At 37.1% G+C, this 24,063-nt stretch overlaps 1 protein-coding gene across 4 annotated transcripts in view; it reads right to left on the minus strand.

Annotated features, from left to right (window-relative positions):
* The window catches only part of PTPN12 (protein tyrosine phosphatase non-receptor type 12), a 90,644-nt gene that overhangs the window by 46,001 nt on the left and 20,580 nt on the right, over window positions 1-24,063 (minus strand). For all 4 annotated transcript variants that reach the window (XM_079711619.1, XM_079711618.1, XM_079711616.1 and 1 more), the window contains 2 exons: window positions 10,860-10,968; window positions 208-284 (listed from right to left, as the gene is read on the minus strand). In XM_079711619.1, the coding sequence (XP_079567745.1) occupies window positions 208-284; window positions 10,860-10,968 (186 nt within the window). The remainder of the gene's footprint in view (window positions 1-207; window positions 285-10,859; window positions 10,969-24,063) is intronic.

The raw sequence follows: 24,063 nt of genomic DNA on the forward strand, positions 1-24,063 counted from the left end.
TCGTGCCCCGGTCCGGGAAGATCCCACGTGCCATGGAGCAGCTAAGCCCGTGAGCCATGGCCGCTGAGCCTGTGCGTCTGGAGCCTGTGCTCCGCAACGGGAAAGGCCACGATAGTGAGAGGCCCGTGAACCACACACACACACAAAAAATGAGTATGTAGGAAGACATTAAATATGGCAGAGTTAATACTTAAAGTTAATACATACCTTAATAAAATTTGCATTGATATAGTCTGAATCTTGAGAAGGAGTCTTTAAAGTCAACTTAACTCGGCTGTGATCAACTACAAGAAAAAAAAAGGATTTCATAAATTATATTCCATTGGCAAACAGGTTTTTTTTCTAACAAACCATAAACAAGATTAAATAAATAACTAAAATTATTTACTTTAAAAAACAATCGGGGCTTCCCTGGTGGCACAGTGGTTGAGAGTCTGCCTGCCGATGCGGGGGACACAGGTTCGTGCCCCGGTCCGGGAGGATCCCACATGCCGCGGAGCAGCTGGGCCCGTGGGCTGTGGCCGCTGAGCCTGCGCGTCCGGAGCCTGTGCTCCACAACGGGAGAGGCCACAACAGTGAGAGGCCCGCATAACGCCAAAAAAAAAAAAAAACCAAAAACAATGAATGGGACTTCCCTGGCGGCACAGTGGTTAAGAAGCCGCCTGCCAATGCAGGGGACACAGGTTCAAGCCCTGGTCCGGGAAGATCCCACATGCCGCAGAGCAACGAAGCCCATGTGCCACAACTACTGAGCCTATGCTCTAGAGCCCACGAGCCACAACTGCTGAGCCCGTGCGCCACAACTACTGAAGCTCATGCACCTAGAGCCTGTGTTCTGCAACAAGAGAAGCCTCGGCAATGAGAAGCCAGTGCACTGCAACGAAGAGGAGCCCTGTCTTGCCACAACTAGAGAAAGCCCGTGCGCAGCAACAAAGACCTAATGCAGCCAAAATTAAATCAATTAATTAAAAAAAAAAAAAAAACAATGAATGAAAACTGACTCTAGGTACCAGCAGGCTAATTTCTAACATCATATTGACCGGAAGTCTGATTGTTAAGCTGTGTTTTAAAGTTGGAGTCAGAATAAATCTCAGGAGCTCTTTTAAAATACAAATTCCTGGGCATCATCCTAGATATACTATACAAGACTCTGAGGTTTAAGTGTCTACAGTTTTTAACAAGCATACTAGGTGATGAACACTAACCATTTATACATAAATACATTTGCCAAAGTTCTTGTAAGGAAATCTAACTTTCATATTTCACAAGAAATTAGAAAAATTAAGTAAACTGTGACAAATAAATGAATTAAGATGATGTATGAAAAGTGCTCAATACTGCACTTCACCAATGATACTTATTATTAGGTAATGTCCACTTAGGGTAAAAAAAATCTTTACAAGAAAGTCTCAAAACATAAATTTTATTAATTTTATAAAATTATGTAGTTTTATTTTTAAAATAAAGGTAATATCAATATGATTTTTTAAAATTAGATCTTAAAGAAAGATACAAGATGAGACTTCCCTGGTGGTTCAGTGGTTAAGAATCCATGCTCCCAATGCAGGGGGCCCAGGTTTGATCCCTGGTCAGGGAACTAGATCCCACATGCCGCAACTAAGAGCCCACATGCCGCAACTAAAGATCCCGTGTGCCGCAACTAAGACCTGGCACAGCCAAATAAGTAAATAAATAATATTAAAAAAAAAAAAAAAAAGATACAAGATGAAAAGTGAACTGCCCCTGTCCTTGAATTCCAGGGCTCTCTCTTTTCCAAAAAAGACAGTATTGAAGTTCCTTTTTCATTCCGAAATTTTTATGCATATACCTATATACTTTGAAAAAGCAGACAAATACAATCATACTAAACATGTTGTTCTGAACCTTGTTACTTTTCAGTTAGCAATATATCCTAGAACTCTTCCCAGAGCAGAAACAGATCACCTTACTCTTTTTTAATGTTATATGGACGTTTCATTATTTATTTAACTAGCTACACTACTGATGGGCCATTTTTTCTTACTAGACGCACTACTACAATGAACACTGCAGTACTTGTATCTGTTACCGGCAGTACCAGAGGGTAATAAGTTCCTAACAGAGGAATTGCTACTTGCCTTCTAAAAGGTATATACCAACTTATGCAAGTGTTATTAGTAAGAGTAACTAACTGGGTGTTATCATATATTTTAATAGCTGACAATCTAAAAACTAAGACATCAGACCTGCATCTCTTGAATTATGCAAATGGTTGCATATTTTCATATAGTTGTTCGTACTTCTTTTACCAAAGCTGCTTGTTTATACCCTCTGAACATTATCCCCATATGTCTATGTTTTCCTGCTGATTTATATGAAATCTATGTAAAGAGAGAAAAATCAGCCCTTGGTCATAGGTAGTGCAGATAGATTTTTAAAAACTTTTCATTTAGAACTAATTTTAGACTTACAGAAAAATTACAAAAATAGTATAGAGAATTCTCATACATCCCTCACTCATCTTTCCTTAATGTTAACATCTTACTTACATAACCATAGCACAGTTATCAAAATGAGAAAACTAACATTGTTACAATACTATTAATTAAACAACAGACTGTAAACAAGTTTTACCAGTTAAAAAAAAGTATCTTTTTTCTTGCCAGGATCCCACAATACACTTTGTTATTATTTCTCCTAAGTCTCTTCCAATCTATAAAAGTTCCTTGGACTGATATTTTTCTTATGATTGGAATGAGGTTATGCATTTTGTCCAGAAGAGCAGAGAACAATCATGTGTCCTCAGTGAGAAGACACACCAAGGGGTTCATGATGTCAATATGTCATGTTACTTGTGAGGTTAACCTTGGTCTTGGTTAATTTGGTGTCAGCTTGTGTCTCCACTGTGAAGTTACTATCTTTCCCTTTGTAGTAAATAAATATTTGGGGACATACTTTGAGCCTATGAAACCCTAAAGTAGTAGGATTATCTAAGATTCATGGTCTCTAGATTAGAAAGGGCCATAACATGTAACATGCCACTATCATTTTGGTCCTTTCTAATCCAGGGACAATGACTATTAAAGGCAATTAAAATACAAAAAGACATACAGAAATGGTAACAGATACAAATAAACTTCTTAGCAAACTTTTTAAAAGGAAAACAAATGAATAACTAATTTATTTGCCAATGACCCGAATTTTATACATTAGTACAAAGGCCCAGTTCTGCTGATTTCATTTATTTATTTTTGGTGAAATTTTCTTTGGAAATTTGTAGGAAGAGATATATAAGAAAGACATAGTAGCTTCCAATTAAAATTATGTATCTCCTTACCATGTTTCCAGGAAAGAGAATGTTTACATGTTTATCAATGCTTTGTTTCTTATTTCATTCCATCCTACATGTCTTTTTTTAAAGCCATTTGGGATAAGAAATATACATATAAAAAATCCTATGCTTTGGGCAAATGACAATAGAATAATTCAGTAGTTAGGACAATGACAGTTAAGTAACTATATGAAGCTTCCTCTCAACCATGTTTGCCAGTAATGATGGGTCCCACCTAATTACCCTTATTCATGTGGCACGTTAGCCTCTATTCAAAGTATCTCAAAGCCAGAGACTTTGTACAATAGTTGGTTTACCACTGGATCCTTAGTAAATGTTTTGGGGATTGTGAATCCAAATGAGAACAGTGGCTCCCAAATGATAGTCAAGACTTGTGCCAAGGTGCTTGCTACATGCAAGCTGGGAATATTTTTTTAATTTTCTGTGATGGAAAATTTTATGCATATATGACAGTATAATGAATCCCCATCTATTCATTACCCAACTTCAATAATTATCAGTATTTTGCCAATCTTATTTCACCTATGGCTAATCATACAGCAGCTGGGGACTGGGAAAAGCAAATTAAAATGCAAGATTTCCGAGTCGCATATTCTGCAATAAGTTTGATTCAGTCAGTTCAAGATGGGGCACAGAAATGGCTTTTTTAAAAAATGAAATAATGCCCTTTGCATGCAGCAACATGGATGGACCTAGAGATTCTCATACGAAGTAAAGTCAGTCAGAAAGAGAAAGACAAATACCATATATCACTTATATGTGGAATCTAAAATATGACACAAATGAACATATCGATGAAACAGAAAGAGACTCACAGACATAGGTAACAGACCTGTGGTTGCCAAGGGAGGAGGTGGCGGGGGGAGAGAAGGATTGGGAGTTTGGGATGAGCAGATGCCAACTATTACATATAGGATGGATAAACAAGGTCCTACTGTATAGAACAGGAAACTGTATTCAATATCCTGTGATAAGCCATAATGGAAAGGAATATGAAAAAGAATATATAAGTATAACTGAATGACTTTGCTGTACAGCAAAAATTAACAACATTGTAAATCAACTATGCTTCAATAAAAATTTTTTAAAAAGAAATGGCATTTTTTAAAACTCTAAAGCACAGGCAAATTTTGTAGTCACTACTTCATACTATAGAATCATAGTATATATATATATTTTTTATAATTTTTAAATTATTTATTTATTTATTATTTATTTATTTATTAGGCCGCACTGGATCTTTGTTGCGGCGCAGGCTTAATTGTGGTATGTGGGATCTCAGTTCCCCGACCTATTTATTTATTTATTTATTTATTTATTTATTTGGGCTGCGCTGGGTCTTTGTTGCCGCGGGCTTGGTTGTGGTATGTGGGATCTTAGTTCCCCAACCAGGGTTCCCAGCGACTGAACCTGGGCCCCCGGCACTGGGAGCACGGAGTCTTAACCACTGGACTGTGAGGCAAGTCCCAATCATAGTACATTATTGAGAATTTTAAAATCAGTATTATGTTGTGTATAACACATAATGCATACTTTAATATTCTTCATTGGTGCTGTTATTAAGCATAAACATGAATAGAAATAATTTAAAGAATATTAAAGAAATGAAAATAATCATTCCTCTCCATGGTTTTGCAGACTGCCTCTACAATCTCCCAAGAGCCCAATTCCAAATAGATAAAACCAATATTCGCTACACAAGAGACTCTTTAAAGTAGCAACATTTTTTTCTCGAACAAACATCAACACCTATTGCAACAACAAAAATATATATTGTCACCTCCAAGCAAACACACACCTATTGATAAATCCTAGGTCTGAGAAATAAAAGGATCTCCATAATTAATATTGGGATAGGCAGAACACACTGATCCATCACTTCTAAAGGCTAGCCAACTCAGTTTGAGCCCTTTTCAACAGACAAAAGCACAGGTCATCCTTGACACAAGAGTATCTAGAAATTTCTTAATTATAGGACTAGCCTCAGTGTTCTACCATCTCCAAGATGGCTTGAGAAAAAACTAAGTGATCTCTGAAGAGTGATGAAATTACTTTTAGTGGATCAAAAGCAAGGATGTCTGCTCTTGCCACTTCAAGTTAACATTATACTAGAGATTCTAGCCAGAGCAATAAGGCAAAGAAGACACTCAGATTGGAAAGGGAGTGGTAAAGCGGTCATTAGTTGCAAATCACAAGATTCTGCTATGTAAAAAATCCTAGTTTTCACAAAAAAATACTAAACTGAATACTAAACTAAATGAGTCCAGGGAGGTCAGTGGATTAAAAAAAAATCAACATGCAAATGTGTACATTGTATTTCTATATACTAGTAATAAAGAACTTGAAAATACAATTAAAATAATTCCATTCACAATAGCATGAAGACTTTTTAAAAAGAAATACAAGACTTGTACACTGAAAACCATAAAACGTTGCTGAGAGAAATAAAGAAGATCTAAATGGAGAGAGACATTCTATATATATATTTCACACCTTCTTTATCCATTCATCTGTTGATGGACACTTAGACTGGAAGAGTCAATATGGTTTAAGATGGCAATTCTCCCTAAATTGATCCACAGATTCATCACAACTCTTATCAAAATTCCAGTAGGATTTTTTGCAGAAATTGACAAGCTTATCTCACAATTTATATGGAAATGCAAAGGATTCAGAAGAACCAAACCAATTTTTTAAAAATAAGAACACAGAGAACTTAACACTTCTTGCTTTTAAAACTTACTATAAAGCTATAATGATCAAGACAGTGTGATATTGGCTGAAGAATAAGTCAATGAAATAGAATTAGGGGTCCAGAAATAAACCCTTACATTTACAGTCAGATGATTTCCAACAAAGGAAAGAACGCAATTCAATGGAGAACGGATAATGTTCAACAAATAGTGCTGGAACAATGGCACATGCTCAAAGATTATTTTAGACCCTTACCTCACACCACATTAAAAATTAACTCAAAATGAATTATAGACTTAAATGTAGGAGCTAAAACTATAATACTTCTAGGAATGAAATGAGAAAACATGAGAGAAAATCTTTGTGAGTTTGGATTAGGCAAAGAGTTCTTGGATTGAATATCAAAAACATGATCCATAAAACTGATAAACTGGACTTCATGAAAATTAAAAGCTTGCACACTTTAAAAAACACCATTAAGAAAAGACAAGCTATAAAGTGGGAAAAAAATTTGTAAATCATAATATCTGAAAAAATACCTGTATCTAGGGTATGTAAAAAACTTTTATAACTCAACTTTATAAAACTTTATAACTTTTATAAAAGTTATGAACTTTTATAACTTTTATAAAAAATCAATTTTAAAAAACTACAAATGATTTGAAGAGACTGTTCACCAAAGACAGTTTACAGTCGCTAACAGAACATGAAAAGATGCTCAACATCATTAGTCATTAGGGAAATGCAAATTGGAACCATAAGGAGATACCTCTGTTATTCTAGTGGATGTGTAGAGATACCTCTACACATCCACTAGAATAATTATAATCAAAAAGACTGTCAATAACAAGTGTTAGCAAGGATGTAGAGAAACTAGAACCCTCATACACTGCTGGTGTAAAATGGTACACAGCTACTTTGAAAAACAATTTAACAGTACCTTAAAATGTTAAACATAAGCTTCTGGGATTTCCCTAGAGGCGTAGTGGTTAAGACCCCGTGTTCCTAATGCAGGGGGCCAGGGTTCGATCCCTGCTCAGGGAACTAGATCCCACATGCATGCCACAACTAAGAGTTCGCATGTCACAACTAAGGAGCTGGCGAGCTGCAACTAAGGAGCCCGCGAGCCACAACTAAGGAGTCTGCGAGCCATAACTAAGACCAAATAGACCCAGGGCAACCAAATAAAATTAATTAATTAATTAATTTCAAAAAATAATTTAAAAAAATAAACATAAGCTTTCACAGACCCAGAAATTCCATTCCTAAGTATCTACCCAAGAAAAATAAAACCGTATGTCCATACAAAGATTTACCTAGAAATGTTCATAGCAGCATTATTTATAATGTTCCTCAACTACTGAATGGATAAACAAAATGTGATAGCCATACAATGGAATACTAGTGAACAATAAAAAGGAATGAACTACGTACTAGTATATTATACAACATGGATGAATCTCAAAAACATGCTAAGTGAAAAAAGCCAGACACAAAAGACTACATATTGTATGATTACATTTATATGAGATTTCCAGGAAAGGAAAATCTAGAGATGGAAAGCAGATTAGTGGTTGCCTGGTGCTGAAGACTACAAACTCACATAAGTGACCTTTTTGGTGTGATGGAAATATTCTAAAACTGTATTGTGTTGATGATTGTACAACTCTAAACTTTCTTAAAAGATTGCTTTCCATTTATAGTTATTACAAAATATTGGCTATATTCCCCATGTTGTATAATACATCCTTGAGCATATCGTACACCAATAGCTTATCCTTCCCACCCCTGCCCCCATATTGCCGCTCCCACTCCCGGTAGCCACTAGTTTGTTCACTATATCTGTGAGCCTGCTTCTTTTCTGTTAGATTCACTAGTTTGTTGTATTTTTTTTAATTCCACATATAAGTGATATCATACAGTATTTGTCTTTGTCTGACTTATCTCACTTAGCGTAACGCCCTCCAAGTCCATCCATGTCGCTGCAAATGGCAAAATTTCCTTCTTTTTCATAGTTCAGTAGTATTCCACTATATCTATATCTACATTTAAAATACCTCTTTATCCATTCATCTGTTGATGGACACCTAGGTTGCTTCCATATCTTGGCAATTGTAAATAATGCTGCTATGAATATTGCGGTGCTCGTATCTCTTCAAATTAGTGTTTTTGTTTTTTGTGGATATATACCCAGAAGCGGAATTGCTGGGTCATATGGTAGTTCTATTTTTTGTTTTTTGGGAAAGCTCCATACTGTTTTCCACAGTGGCTGCACCAATTTACATTCCCGTCAACAGTGTACAAGAGTTCCCTTTTCTTAAAATGGGTAAATTTTATGGTATGTAAATTATACCTCAACAAAGCTGTTTTTAAAAATATACCGTACCTGCAAGCACTGGACATGCTAAATACTCAAAGGAAATTGACAATTTACATTATTCTTATGATAGTAAGAAAACATTATCTCTAAATACTATTACTTTCAATATAGTTTTCCAAATTAAAATGACTAGAAATTTATCGGAAACTGACTTATCAAACCTTAAATAAAAGGGAAAAAGGCACTGCTACTCTGCCTATAGCACTGTAATTAAGAGCTCAGGCTAGGGCAAGGTTTCTCAGCCTCAGCACTATTGATATTTTGGCCTTGGATAATTCTTTGCTGTGGGGAGGCTGAAGCCTCTGTGTTGCAGGATGCAGTAGCATCCCTGTCCTCTACCCACTAGATGCCAGTAGCAGCCTGCTCACTCCACAGCCTAGTTGTGACAACCAAACCACATCCGGACATTGCTAAATGTCCCTTCAGCAGCAAAATCACTGTAGTTAAAAACCAATGCTCTGGGTACAAACTGCCTGGGTTTAACTTCTCGCCGCCCTATTAGCTGTGTGACAAGGTATTTAACCTCTCTCTGTCTCAGTTTTTCATCTGCAAAATGGCATATAATAGTACCTACCTCATACTTTTGTTGTGATGATTATGGTAAGTAGTCCATTTACTATGGAAATTGGCAAGCAATACAAACCAAGGCTCTTATTTTTCAGAGGGGCAGTTGAACAGCATACCATTGACCTTCCCCCTCTACCTCTATTTAATATCACAAAGCTTCCCCCTTCTATTCTCAATTTTCTCTATGTACCTCCTACTATATTATTCTCAATAGCACTAATTACTATGAGAGAACATAATATGTTATTTGAATTAATTGTCCATCACCTTGACTAGAATATAAGCTCCATGGGGGCAGGGAATTTTGTCAGTTTATTTCCTGCTGTATCTGCAGCACATAGTATATGCTCAAAGTTTTTTATAAAATTAATGAATGAAACACAACATATGAAAACAGAAACCTGAAGCTGTTTGAGATTCATTTCCCCAGATGATAGAAAAAGAAGGTAGAGAAACTGTCTCTTTAAGAGTATGTGCATTAATTCCAGAGCACAGTAAGAGTACCTCAAGATTATATTGCTTAATTTAAAAAAAAAACTGTCCAGAAACCTATACTATTCACTATTCTGAAGTGGACTGGTAAGAAAAGTAGAGTATATTTTCCAAAAGCTTAATGAGTGGTTACTATATACTAGGGATAATTGTAAGCATTTTACATGCACAAAATAATCTTTAAAAGTATTATTATTTTAATCTCCATTTCGAAGATGAAGAAACAAAGGCACAGAGAGGATGAGTCCAAAGTCATAGATAGCAAGTGACAGAACCAGGATATGAACTTCCAGAGTCAGAACTCTTCACCATTATGCTATGCTGACCTGACGCTTTGTAATAATTTTGCTACTACCAGCCACTCACAGATCCCACAGCTGAGAGTAAAGCTGAACAACAATAGAAAGATGAAGGATTAAATTTATGCAGAGAAGACAGTAAGAAAGAGAGGGAAGGAGACAGAGAGAGGAGGCGATTTGAAAAGGGATATTAAGGAAGAAGAAAATTTCAAAAATAGGGGCTGGTCAATGACATCAAAATAGTTAACAGAAAGGAATAAGCACTAAAAAAAGACTACCAAATATGGCAATTAAAGTCATTGGGAAATTTATCACGGACATTTTAGAAGAAGAAGCTTTAGGAATGAATGACATTTTGTCAACTGTACCTCAGTAAAGCTAGGGAAAAAAGGATGAATGGAGAAAAAAGAATGTCATGGAATGTGTATATTTCAAGATACTTGAAGGAAAAGAGAAAGACTACTGGTAGCTTTAACAGATAGCAGGTATGATATAAATTTTTACTTTATAAAATAGGGACCCTTATGTATGCATGCTTTTAGAGGTAAAGGTATTTTGCTAGAAAACTATGCTATTTAAGAATATAATTATATTATCGTTATTAGAATATGATGCTATCCGTCTTAGGCATGCCCTCAGAGATGCCCTCAGAGATCATATTTAGACTACTGAGAACAGCAGACACACAGGCATGAATCATTTTTAATGCATAATTAATCAATTAAGGTTCTTATTGTTAATAGACAATAGGTAAGAGTTAATATTTTTAGCATTTTACAAAATGTATTCAATTATACTTATTGAATTGTCTGTATTATTTTATTTTAACAAAATAACTTCTTTGAACAGGGATTCCACAAAAGGTATTTTTACTTGGATTTTTCAGTATTTAAAAGTGAGTTAGTATCAGAGTAATTGTGATGCTTAAAGAAAAATTAAACAATAAAACAACTACAACAACAAAACTATTATCAGAAGGAAAGACAAGCACAATCACAAATTATTATCATTTATTTATTTAGAATAAAGCTAGTTTAGGCTATAAAACTGCTAATTAGCATTTCCATTTGTTCCATTAATGGCATTTCAAACTTACATGGCAGTATGTCCTTATATCTGTTCTTTTTAACATTTTCTTCTTTTTCTCCAGTGGCTGTAGGATAAATCTTTTCTGTTCTATACTTGGTTGACAATCTTCTTAGTCGCTTAAAATCAAAAAAAGAAAATTCAAGTTCAGAAAAACATTAGTATTTCAAAATTTTAATGAAAATTTTAATGATAAATAGCTCTTCATTGAACTTTGCTAACCCTGATTCCTCACAACTCATTTTCTTGTTTTTCTAATTTCACAGTATCTCCCTACCCCTTTATAACTAACCCTAAGATAATTTCATTTTTAGCATAAGTGCAAACATAAGATTAATACTCCAAAGAGTAGTAAAAAACAAAAAGGGGGGGGACACTAGAATAAAAGTAATTTTATTTAAATACATCATTAATACACTGAATCAGAATGTTTAACTCAGGGTCTCAAAAGCAAATTTGAAAATCATGCCTAAAAGATTATGTACAAGTTTCTTGATTTCTTCTCTCAATAAACCTTGAGCACCCATGATATGCAAGCGTCCTTCCAAGGCATAAGCTAATAATTACTTATAAGACACTGCAAAACAAAGTTCTTTGACATTGAATTGGAAATGTCTAACAAAGACCAATTCTGCTTATTCACTGCATTACAGAAGTGGTTTGTGAGTTAGTGACAAATTCTTACCACATATGGCGGTAGGGATGTTCTTTGGGCTGGAATATTTCTGCATGTCAGTAATACACTTCCTGCTTTCAGAAGCACTGAAAGTCAGCATTGTGAATTGTTTAAATTCACTACTCAACTACATTGCTGAAATTTAATTTCAAAGGAGCCTGCTTTCTTCCAGGCTTAAAGACATATTGAAGGCATTCTAGTTTTACTATTCAATAAAATTATTAAATACAAATGAAAAAGAAATCTGGTAATGTTTAACTTTTTCACCATTTTATTTCTGTTCCTTGGGATGCCAATATTTAAGCAACTAAGAATATTATGTCTATATTTTTAAAAAATCACAGATAGAACTTTAATTCAAGATCCTTAACTTACTCTTACATTGACACACTTTAACATACAACACTTGAAATAATCTTAAAATAGACCCTTACACATGGAATAGTAAGCTTTCTGTTTTTCCCTGAAAAACTACTGAACTTTATCATCACAATCTTAGAGATCTAAAGCAGGAATATTCATTTTTAAGACAAAAAGACTTAACTAGAATCTTGTTCTGCACTGGCACAATGCCAAAGCAAAATTCTCCACATTTATGATGTTATTTCCTGTAGTAATAAAGTTCTCAAAGTATGTAGGTGTACTGGGGGGTAAAAATTGTATTTAAAAAGTAAATGGGCTGTTCGTGAGGGTGTGGGAAAACCAGAACTTTGATGCAATACTGGTAGAAAAGAACATTAGCACAACCCCTAAGGAAAGTAATTTGTCAACTACAAATACACATAACCCTTTAACCTAGGAACTGCACTTCTACAAATTTGTTCTCTAGATAAATGGCACACACTCATAAATGATGTACACACAAAGTTATTTATTGCAGAATTGTTTATAACAGCAAAAGACTGCAAAAATTGGAAAAGACTATTAATAGAGGACTGGCTAAAAAGATGTTTCGGGCTTCCCTGGTGGCGCAGTGGTTGAGAGTCCGCCTGCCGATGCAGGGGACACAGGTTTGTGCCCTGGTCCGGGAAGATCCCACATGCCGCGGAGCGGCTGGGCCCGTGAGCCATGGCCGCTGGGCCTGCGCGTCCGGAGCCTGTGCTCCACAACGGGAGAGGCCACAACAGTGAGAGGCCCGCATACCACACACACACAAAAAAAGATGTTTCATTTATACAATCAAATATGACATATGTTGAAAACAAACGAGGAAGCTCTTGATATACTGTGATATAGAAAGATCTCAAAAATATATACTAAGTGTAAAAAAGCAGAGAACACAATAGTGTATATATAACTATTGGTGTTAAGAAGAAAAAAATACATTTGTATTTGCTTGTACATGTGCATAAAACATCTCTGAAACTATTAACAGAAGTTGTTGTCTATGGGGAAGAGAATGAGTTGCTGTAGGCAATGGATGGGAAGGAAACATTACTATACGTCCTTTCATACTTTTTGGATTACATGAATGCATTACCTATTCAAAAATAAAATGTTTAAAAAAGTAAAAGAAAGGACTATTCATAATTTCGTTATTCCACATTAACAAAGATCCTCCCAGTTACTAACATATATATCTCACATATTTAATCAGAATTTTTGCGTTTTCTCTGCTCAAAGATTTTCATTTTTAAATATAGTACCTTAATGTATTACAAAATATTCTATGTGAATGTGACTAACAGAAGGATATCAATCCAAACCGTTGCAGAAACACAGGGGGAAAGGGATATAACTTAGGTAACTGTCACTGAAAAAACACACATACACATATATACACACATACACACATACAAAAAAACTACAAAGCAAAGGGAAGAGGGGATGAATTTAATTATAAAATGTAAATGCACTTCTGGAATACCTGCTGCAATCACTCCAAGCATTTCTTCTTTTACAAGACAAATTATGTTATTGAGAAATGTGCAAAACAAAGTTTTTATAGAAAATGACTTCTCATTTCTCATATAATGAAACTTAAGAACACTTCTGTGTACAAATAAATATCTAATTTGAGTTTGAATTTTTATACATTCAGTTTTCTTAAAGACTAGCACAGCATGGGATGCCTTCGACTGTCATGGTTCCAATGAAGAATGTTCTATTAAAATAAGTCTACATAAGTAGTGTACTTAGAAATTTTCATACCCCTTAGAGATACTAATCTATGATGTAGTATAAATAAAACAACGGTGGCCTATTAAACATAAAAACTGTTTTGTACTTTTAAAAATGTTGGCATCAAAAAATTCTACCCAACTGTATTAAAAAGATATCCTCAAATAGGAACTTATTTCCTAACAAAAAGATCAGCTTTATAGTTAGTTGCTTGAATTAAAATTCTTGATCTGACACTCTCTGGCTATAAGACACTGAATTCATTTAACCTGTGTCTCATCCTCTGTGATCTGAGGATAATATCTACTACTCTCACCAAAGAGCCTGGCATGAAAAAATGGGCTCAATAAATGTTAACTATTACTATTGAGTAATTACTGAAACTCTTTAAATGTTATTTGCTACTACAGATTTCTTTCTTTCTTTAAATAAAACCTTTCTTAGATCAGAGATCAAAAGGAGTCACATATTCTAGGCCAATTTGTTTGCTTGGGTGTGTTGAGTATTTTAAAGCATGCTTCATTCATATTGTAAAATTTGCGCATGCTTCAGAATCACCTGGAGGGCTTATTAAAAGGAGGATTGCAGAGCCCCACCCTCAGAGTTTCTGACTTGGTAGGTCTGGGATGCAGCCTGGGAATTTTGCATTTAATGAGTTTCCAGGTGATGCTGCGGCTGCTGTCTGTGGGCTGTGCATAAGAACCACTGGTATAAGGGTATGTTCAAGAGGAAGGAGTATGGTGATCGACCGCATGGAGGAATGGATGTTGATTTTCAAGAATTCTTAGATTCCTCTGGATTTTATGTACAGATTGGCAGCATTGACAATTTCTGAAAAGTGATTAGGGATTTTTCTTGGGAGGAGGAGCACAGATTAGGGATGAAGAAGGAAAAATGTAATTATCAAGTAGCAAAAACAAAGGGATGGGGAGGAGATCACTGTTGAGCAGCAAGTGGGAGCAAAAAACCCACACCACCTATAAACAAAAGTACTTAAATGAAAGAATTAAAAGGTTTTGAGGGAATTCCCTGGAGATCCAGTGGTTAGGACTCGGCACTTTCACTGCCAGGACCTCAGGTTCGATCCCTGGTCGGGGAACTAAGATCCCACAAGCCGCGCGCGGCGTGGCCAAAAAAAAAAAAACCTACGAAGTTTTCAGATTAAATTCTAGATAAACTGGGAGGTACAGCAAACCAAAACTCCTTCCTAAATCTCTTAAAACATCAGAATAATACAACAACGTACAGATCTGGTAGCCCTTGACACCAGCAGTATGTAATTGGTAAACAAAACAAAACACCATAAAAAGATGCTTTCGAGATTCGACTTTTAAAAATTATCATGATAATCATCTTTCTGTGTCTTTGTGTATGCTCCTCTTTGCTTCTTAGTGGTCATTCCACTCACATACCTCCAAATCTTATAGATCTTTTAAGTCCTAGCTCCTTCAGAGTTTCTTACTCCCCTCATGCAACAATAATCCTTCCCTTCTGAGTTCTTTTTTAGACTGTATATGTACTCTTGAAACACCATTTCCTTCTCTTTATGATAAATATATAAAGAGAATACATCTTATTTCCTCTACTAAACTCTAAACTCCATGAGTACAAAATTACTGTCAGATTAAAATGGGTAATGCCCTGAATCCCTGGAGCATATTTAATGCTTATATGTTAAATAAATTAATCTTAGAATAAGATCTGAATGCTGGCCTAAACGAAAGAAGATGGTTTTGTTCTTTGAATACCACACCAAATTGAGGAGACGTACGTAGCACCACCAAAGTTCATTTAACTATATGAAGTGGGAAGTACCTACACATATCATTTCATTTTAACTTCTGACCACCATTTCCATTGTCTGTAGTGAAGTTGTCAATATGAAATTGAGAAACATGCCATAATACACTAAGGAACATTATTCGTAACTACAGTGCTACGTGACAGTTTGTATGAGAACAGCACTGAACTAAACACTAATAAAATCATTTATTAAGCTACACATAATTACACTAAAGCAAGAAAATATTTTGAATCGTTTACTGTCCTAACTGGCAAAAATATAGCTAAATGGTATATTTACATAAACTTATAGGTACTATTGACACCCCTTATCATGTGTGGCGCTTTTTTTTTTAACTAAGCAAACAAACAAAAAACCTTTAAGAAAGACATTTTCAACTACCCTTAAAAGTCTTGAGAAAGTCACATAATAAACTCATAATTCCATTCTTAGTTTCTATTCTAAAAAGCAAGCCTGATTATTTTAATTTGTCCCACGCTTAAAAACCCTCCAATGGGTCTATCACCTCCTAGATAAATTACCAAATCCTTTCATTTTAACATATTTTGAAAGCTGCCTGTCTGATTTCCCAGCTTCTTCTTTCTATAACACTCTCTTACTCAGAGTATGACGCTTCAGCCATATAGAATTATGTACCACCACCAGCAGAAGTACCCTTCCACCCCTCATCATCACAGTTCTGCAATTTTTCCTCTTGCTGGTGAGTTAATAGGAGGACTCTGGCTAGAGTGTTATTTCCTTTCTGAAGCCTTTCTTTCTTTTTTTTTTTTAAATAAATTTATCTATTTGGGGGTCTTTGTTGTGGCGCGCGGGCTTCTCGTTGCGGTGAGAAGCACGGGCTCTAGGCACGCGGGCTTCAGTAGTTGTGGTGCACGGGCTTAGTTGCTCTGCGGCATGTGGGATCTTCCCGGACCAGGGCTCGAACCCGTGTCCCCCGCATTGGCAGGCAGATTCTTAATGACTGTGCCAAAAGCGAAGCCCCTAAGTCTTTCTTGAACACTCTCTTCCTCATTGCTCCCAGTTCCCAGCACTTAGTAGTCAACAATACTGTTTCATTACCACTTCTGAAAAGTATTTACAGTCTAACGTCTCACCCATTAGACTATAAAACTGAAAGAAGAGACTGAACTATCTTATTGTACTTTATAGCTAGTGCAATGCAAATCACATTAAAATGGGTGATTTCAAGAATTGTTTAATTAGCCTTCTCAGATAAGTCACAGAGATGTCTCTAATACATTAGAATTTGTGATGCAAACAAAAATGGAGTTTAATATTCACTGTTTTAAAGTTCCAAACAAATTACTTTCTCTTTATTTCTTAAAAACACAGACGTTTTATTCCCCAATCCTAAATCAATAACTGATTCTCAGAGGCCCCTAAAGTCACATGCAATATGACTATCTTCTTTAAGGTGTCCAGTTGTGTGTCAAGATTTGGTTCTTTAAAAGGGTACAACAATTCCCTTGTTTATCTAAGGACCAAAGCTAGTGACAATGTGTTTGTGACACTTGTTGAATCTCTCCAGTCAAAGAGCGAACTGTCTACCCAATTGTCCACTGGGTGTCTCACAGGCATCACAACCATGTCCAAAGAGCACCACCATTCAATACCTGCTCAAGCCTCAAAGCTGGGAATCATCGTGATTCCTACCTCCGCCACCCCTCACCGCCAACATCCAGTCAATCCATCAGCAAGCTGTGTTAGCTCCACCGCTAAAACTTATCTAATTCTCTTCATACTCACCAAACAGACTTAGAATTCAGAATAAATGTAGACAGGAACAGGTGTTAAATTTACTTGTTGGCTGGATTTTCAATCAGGACAATTAAGAAAACAAATGGACAGGAAAGTCGTAGAGCTAAAATAAAATTAAGCTAACTCAAATTCTTTTTGTATAAGATGGCCTATAAATAAATACTGGAGCTCAAGCCTTCTCGTACTCTGTTACTAGGCCACACACTACTGCCCCAAATTCCTGAATGTCATTAACACTTTAAAAAAAGCTTCATAAGACACTAATTTTAGTAAATATGCACACACTATACAAATCCAAACAACATTACCTTAAAGTGAAATAAAATGGAATTACTTCAAGCTTTAGAGTTACACTGTAGCAAAATATATGAGTACCTACATAGTACTGCTTTTGCCATTGCGCTGAAATATTTCTGAGGCAAATACTGGAAAATCCATCTGAATTTTAAAAGGCAGGGCGTTTGGCACATAGTCGGCACACAGTAATAACTGTTAAATGAAAAAATTCATCTGGTTTTATGCCTGAAATGTTAATGCCATCAGTCACAAAAGCCCCTCAATGGTAATACGACTGAGCTAATGCAACCACACAAGGTGGATGATTACTAAGACAAAATAAAATTTTTTTAAACCTAAAATACAAAGTAACAGCAGCAAGTAGTAAAATCAGAGTATAATTTCCACCAAACATATACTATCTCTAACTTAACTGGCTGTTCTTAAATCTTTACAAATATATTTATATAAAAATATGTATGCCGGGGCTTCCCTGGGGGCGCAGTGGTTCAGAGTCCGCCTGCCGATGCAGGGGACAAGGGTTCGTGCCCCGGTCCGGGAAGATCCCACATGCCGCGGAGCGGCTGGGCCCGTGAGCCATGGCCGCTGAGCCTGCGCGTCCGGAGCCTGTGCTCCACAACAGGAGAGGCCACAACAGTGAGAGGCCCGCGTACCACAAAAAAAATAAAAAAAATAAAAAAATGTATGCCTCTAATAATAACTGTTACAAGCAACTAAAATAACTAACGGGTCTTTCAACTACACAACTGCAACGTTTACCTTTAGGTGCAAAATATGAAACTCTGCCTTTCAAAATTCGTCTTCCTATCTTTGCTCACGCTTTACCTACTGCTGCCTGACAGACTAAATTGTCTGCCATTCTTCTTCAGAAATGCATAGCTATGCCTTCTCATTAAAGCTAAGTCAGGGCTGATACTAAAAGGACATACTTTGAAGTAAACAGGGGCCAACCTTACCAGACTTTGGGTATTAATAAGAGTAATGATTTTTACTCTTTGATCATCATGATTTCGATGCTTCAGTTATTTTCCTAGTAGTCTACCAAGCAACCTCCTCGCTTCTTTCTAGCTCAGTACAGATATCATCTTGCTGAAACATTCCCTGAGAATAGTCCCGGCACCCAATCCCATCTTCCACTTCCTCATCTCTACCCACAGCAACTTGCTATATACCTCTCATCTAGGACATCTCCCAATGTACAATAATTATTTATATGTGCACATATACCATCCCTGATAGAACATGAGTTCCCTGAAGATGCAGACCATATCTTCTTTTTTTTTTATTAGTTTCTGCTTTATAACAAAGTGAATCAGTTATACATATACATCTGTTCCCACATCCCTTCCCTCTTGCGTCTCCCTCCCTCCCACCCTCCCTACATATCTTCTTATTCTATTAATACCAGCTACTACAAGCATAACCTGTGACAAACTGCAGCAAGTCAATATACTCTTTAGGTCTTCTCAGGTGGTTATGTTCAGAAGAAATGGATGCAAATGAGAATTGACCAGTAAACTTAGGAAACGATTTTCTCTCACTCCTTAAATTTCATTACCACTTCACAGTGAGACAGCTTTGAGTCAGAGAAGCTGGGGTTCAATTCCTAGTTCCATCAAATAACAGCAAAGGAGATCTCCTCAACACAGTAGCTTTATAATCCTCCCTGAATAGATGAAGCAATGGATCTTCATTTTGAGAATTCGTTTTTAAATAAAACTTTGTACTACAGACTTTATATTTTAAAACAATGAATATGGCAAAACATAAACGTTTTTAAGAAAAAGGTAACAAAAAAATTTCACAGCAAGACTATAATCGTTTTTTGCACACCCTAGACAACAAGCAAATGGTTTCCTTTTCTTAAAGGAAAGGCTCCTGTTCTCTGGTTTGAAAAGAAAATACAGTGCTTTCTCAAGATCAAAATATTAGGAGGATATAATCCAAGTTTATCCCCTCCCTACCTCTGGGCTATATTTTTTATGGAAAAAAAGTAGAATCCTATTTGAACTAAGAGGACAATACAATTGTTTTGTTAATACAGCAAATGGGGGAAAAAAAAAACAGTGTTCTCAGGTTTACTTTATTTTGCTTCTACTCACAAAGCCCTCAACTTCTCTTTCACCTGTTCCATCATCCTTTATCTCATGTCCCTCTAACTATTTAACTCATGTAACCACTGGTTCCACATTTTCCAGGTCAATCCCAACTTCAAATATTTTGTCCCACTGTCCCCACAGCAAATTGCTCAAAAATTCCAAAACCTGGGTATTAATACTATGGCTTCTGGCTATGCCTCCCTTTATCTAGTTATGTGTCTTGATTTAAGGAAACGTGATCACTCTAGTGCTCTTTACGCTTTAGTCTCCACTGAGGAATATTCTGCCAAGCCCAGACTCTCAAAGTATTCCAAAGCAATCCGTCACTAATCTCATTATTCCAAAATATATAATATAAACATACAGTGAGCTTGAGAATATGGAGGCCCAGGTTTAACACGTTAAGTTACAATAACATCGACTGTCCAACTAAAAAATAAAACAGAGAAGACCCCTCAAATTAATAGCATGGATGCAGAATTCGTATTTTCATCTTTGCAAAAATGTAGCACAGGAAGAGTCACCTTTGCAGTTTAAGAAAGCTCAATTCGTATCTACCACTATATGGAAATAAATTATTTTTTGCTAGTCCAGACTGCCACAAAGCTGTGGTCAACAGACCAAACTTTTAAAGAGAAACCTATACTTCCTGGGGAACCATTAACTCCTGAACCCCCTGAAAATTTCACTCTTCCCTCTACCACTTATACTGAAAACTACTTTCATGAAGTCACCAATAATCTCCAAAAGGCATCAAAACCAAAAGCCTCAATTCCTATAAAGTATTTAACAGATGATGACCTCCTTTTAAAACTCCTTTCTTCAATTTCATGAAACAAGTGTCTCTTGATTCTCCTCTAACCCTTTCTGGTCCTTTGCATCCAGCCCCTTAATGCATGTGTTCTCTCTTGAACTATTCTCTCCTCAGATTTTGTCTTTTAGCAAGTTTATCTCCTGTCTACCATGCCTTTAACTATTACATTTATGACGATCCCCAAATCTGTATTTCTGCTGACTTTCCTCCCCAGTTCCAGTTCCATATTTTTCTTTAAGACTTTTTAAAATTAGTTTATTTATATTTATTTTTGGCTGCGTAGGGTCTTCGTTGCTGCGGGCGGGCTTTCTCTAGTTGCAACGAGCAGGGGCTACTCTTCGTTGCGCTGCGCGTGCTTCTCATTGCAGTGGCTTCTCTTGTTGCAGAGCACAGGCTCTAGGGGCGCGGGCTCAGTAGTTGTGGCTTGCGGGCTCTGGAGTGCAGGCTCAGTAGTTGTGGCGCACGTGCTTAGTTGCTCCGCGGCATGTGGGATCTTCCCGGACCAGGGCTCGAACCCGTGTCCCCTGCGTTGGCAGGCGGATTCTTTTTTCTTTTTCCTTACGCAGGCCTCTCAGTGTTGTGGCCTCTCCCGTTGTGGAGCACAGGCTCCGGATGAGCAAGCTCAGTGGCCACGGCCCACGGGCCCAGCTGCTCCACGGCATGTGGGATCTTCCCGGACCGGGGCACGAACCCGCGTCCCCTGCATCGGCAGGCGGACTCTCAACCACTGCGCCACCAGGGAAGCCCCGGCAGGCGGATTCTTAACCACTGCGCCTCCAGGGAAGTCCCTGCTCCTGTTGTATGTTTTGGTTTTTTGGCCGCGCGGTATGTGAGATCCTAGCTCCCCAACCAGGGATTGAACCCGCACCCCCTGCATTGGAAGGCAAAGTCTTAGCCACTGGACTGCCAGGGAAATCCCTCCAGTTCCATATTCAAACTGCTTACAGAACATCCACAACAGCAACTCAAACCTAACTAGATAAAAAGAAATTCACCTGCTTCTATGTCCCTTTTTATTTCCGTGGCACCTCTGCCCTCCTTAACCATTCAGACTTAAAAACCTCCTAGTAGTTTTGGACTCTTCCCCCTTATATGTCCACTTGCTTCCTTGCACATCCAGTCAGTTTCAAGTTCTGGTGGGTCCACCTCAGTAAATAACTCCCAAACCTGGCCCTTAACTTTCTAGTCCCACTGCCCAATGAAGAAAGACAGTTGTTTTAAGTATAGGATGATAGGTAACTTAATTTTCTTTCCTTTAATTATACTGTCTTTTCAATTAAAAATAAAAAGATTTAAGAAATGCTTTGTTGTTGTTGTTGGTTTGTTTGATTTTGCCACGCTGCGGGGCATGTGGGATTTTAGTTCCCCAACCAGGGATCAAACCCGTGCCCCCTGCATCGGAAGCACAGAGTCTTAACCACTGGACTGTCAGGGAAATCCCTCCAGTTCCATATTCAAACTGCTACACTGCCAGGGAAGTCCCAAAGAAACCCTTTGAATGACTGAGGAAAAAGAGAAAATTTGGTGAGCATAACAAAATAGTATAATAAATAAATAAATAAATAATTACTGTATGTCAAGGAGCAGAGACAGAAAAAAATGCATTTATGTTCATTAAACCATGCATATAAAGCACCATACCCAACATCTAGCATAGAGCATGCCTTTAAATATGTGAAGACTGAGGGGTTTTCCTGGTGGCACAGTGGTTGAGTGTCCGCCTGCCGATGCAGGGGACACGGGTTCGTGCCCTGGTCTGGGAAGATCCCACATGCCGCGGAGCGGCTAGGCCCATGAGCCATGGCCGCTGAGCCTGTGCGTCCGGAGCCTGTGCTCCGCAACGGGAGAGGCCACAACAGTGAGAGGCCCGTGTACCGCAAAAAAAAAAAAAAAAAAGTAAAGAGTGAGATGACCATATAAGATTTATTAACAGATGAGGAATTTAAGGAAATATTTTAATTACCTGCCTCAGATTAGTTGACTTGTTATTGAAACTAGCAAATACCAAAATATCTTTATTTGTATACTCAAATACTATCTTTTTTTGTTGTTCTTAAAGAGCATTTTAATCTTTTGTGTACCCTAAGATTTGATGCCATACCACAGTACAATACTTGAGACCACACTGTTCATTACCAGTTACAGTTTCTATTTAAAAATTCAGAAAGCGGGCTTCCCTGGTGGCGCAGTGGTTGGGGATCTGCCTGCCGATGCAGGGGACACGGGTTCGGGCCCTGGTCTGGGAGGATCCCACATGCCGCGGAGCGACTAGGCCCGTGAGCCACAACTACTGAGCCTGCGCGTCTGGAGCCTGGGATCCACAACAAGAGAGGCCGCGACAGTGAGAGGCCCGCGCACCGCAATGAAGAGTGGCCCCCGCTCGCCACAACTAGAGAAAGCCCTCGCACAGAAACAAAGACCCAACCAACACAGCCAAAAATAAATAAATTAATTAATTTAAAAAAATTTTTCAGAAAGCAATTTTCAACTGTATATTGCAAGTCTATTTTAGGCTGCATTAGACAAAATAAATTATGGGCCAAATTCCAGAATGGTAGAATAAATTGTCATTGACGTTCTCCCTAATACTTCCATTATGGATCTACACAGAGATCACATATGTCCTGTTATTTATTCGAAAGCTTGAAAATTACCTGGCAAACCAGACTTAACTTTACAAGCCATATTTTTGCAACTTCCCATTCCACTCCCCAAGTCTAGTAACACATAAGGAATTACTATTCAGGGATCTGCTGGGCCCATTTTTCCTATCAATGCATAAAAACGCTTTAATATAAGGTATTTATGCTTTTAAAAAGATAAAAAATTAAGTATAATAAAGGATGTGCTTTCACATAATCATTTCATTTTTCAAAAAGAAGGGAAGACCAAGTAGAGATAAAGTCAAGTTAGGTGGGCAAACTTTTGTTTGTAAAATTAAGTTTTAAATTCTTAATAGAGACACAGTTTGGCAACTATCAAAAGGTTAAATATAGAGTTACCATATGACCCAGCAATTCCACTCCTAGGTATATACCCAAGAGCACTAAAAACATATGTCCACACAAAAACATGTACACAAGTGCTCGTACTAACACTGTTCATAAAAGCCAAAAAGTGGAAACAACCCAAATGTCCATCCACTGATGAATGAATAAACAAAATGTAGTCTAGTCATACAATAGAATATTATTTGGCCACAAAAAGGAATAAAGTGCTGATACATGCTCAGCTGATAAATCTTGAAAACATTATGCTAAGTGAAAGAAGTAGACACAAAAAACATATATTATATGATTCCATTTATATGAAATGTCCAGAATAGGCAAATTTATAGTCAGGAAGTAGATTAGTGGTTTCCAGGGTGCTGGGGTGAAAGGGAGTGAGGTGTGACTGGTAATGGGTATGGGGTTCCTTTTCACAGTGATGAAAAAGCTCTGAAATTAGATAGTGATAATTTCCTGCAAAAAGTATTTCATTCTGGCATTGTATTAGACTTGGTCCGGAAAAGGCCAGATCACACTACTGTGAAGTTATGTACACCCCAACTTACCAAGGGCATGATTTTGTCTTTGAATATCTCTTTGTAATAACGATAAACAGTGCTCCTCCTTTATATAACATACAAAAATCAAACAAAAAGCC

The sequence above is a fragment of the Hyperoodon ampullatus genome (assembly GCF_949752795.1).
Source record: "Hyperoodon ampullatus genome assembly, chromosome: 9".
Lineage (NCBI taxonomy): Eukaryota > Metazoa > Chordata > Mammalia > Artiodactyla > Ziphiidae > Hyperoodon > Hyperoodon ampullatus.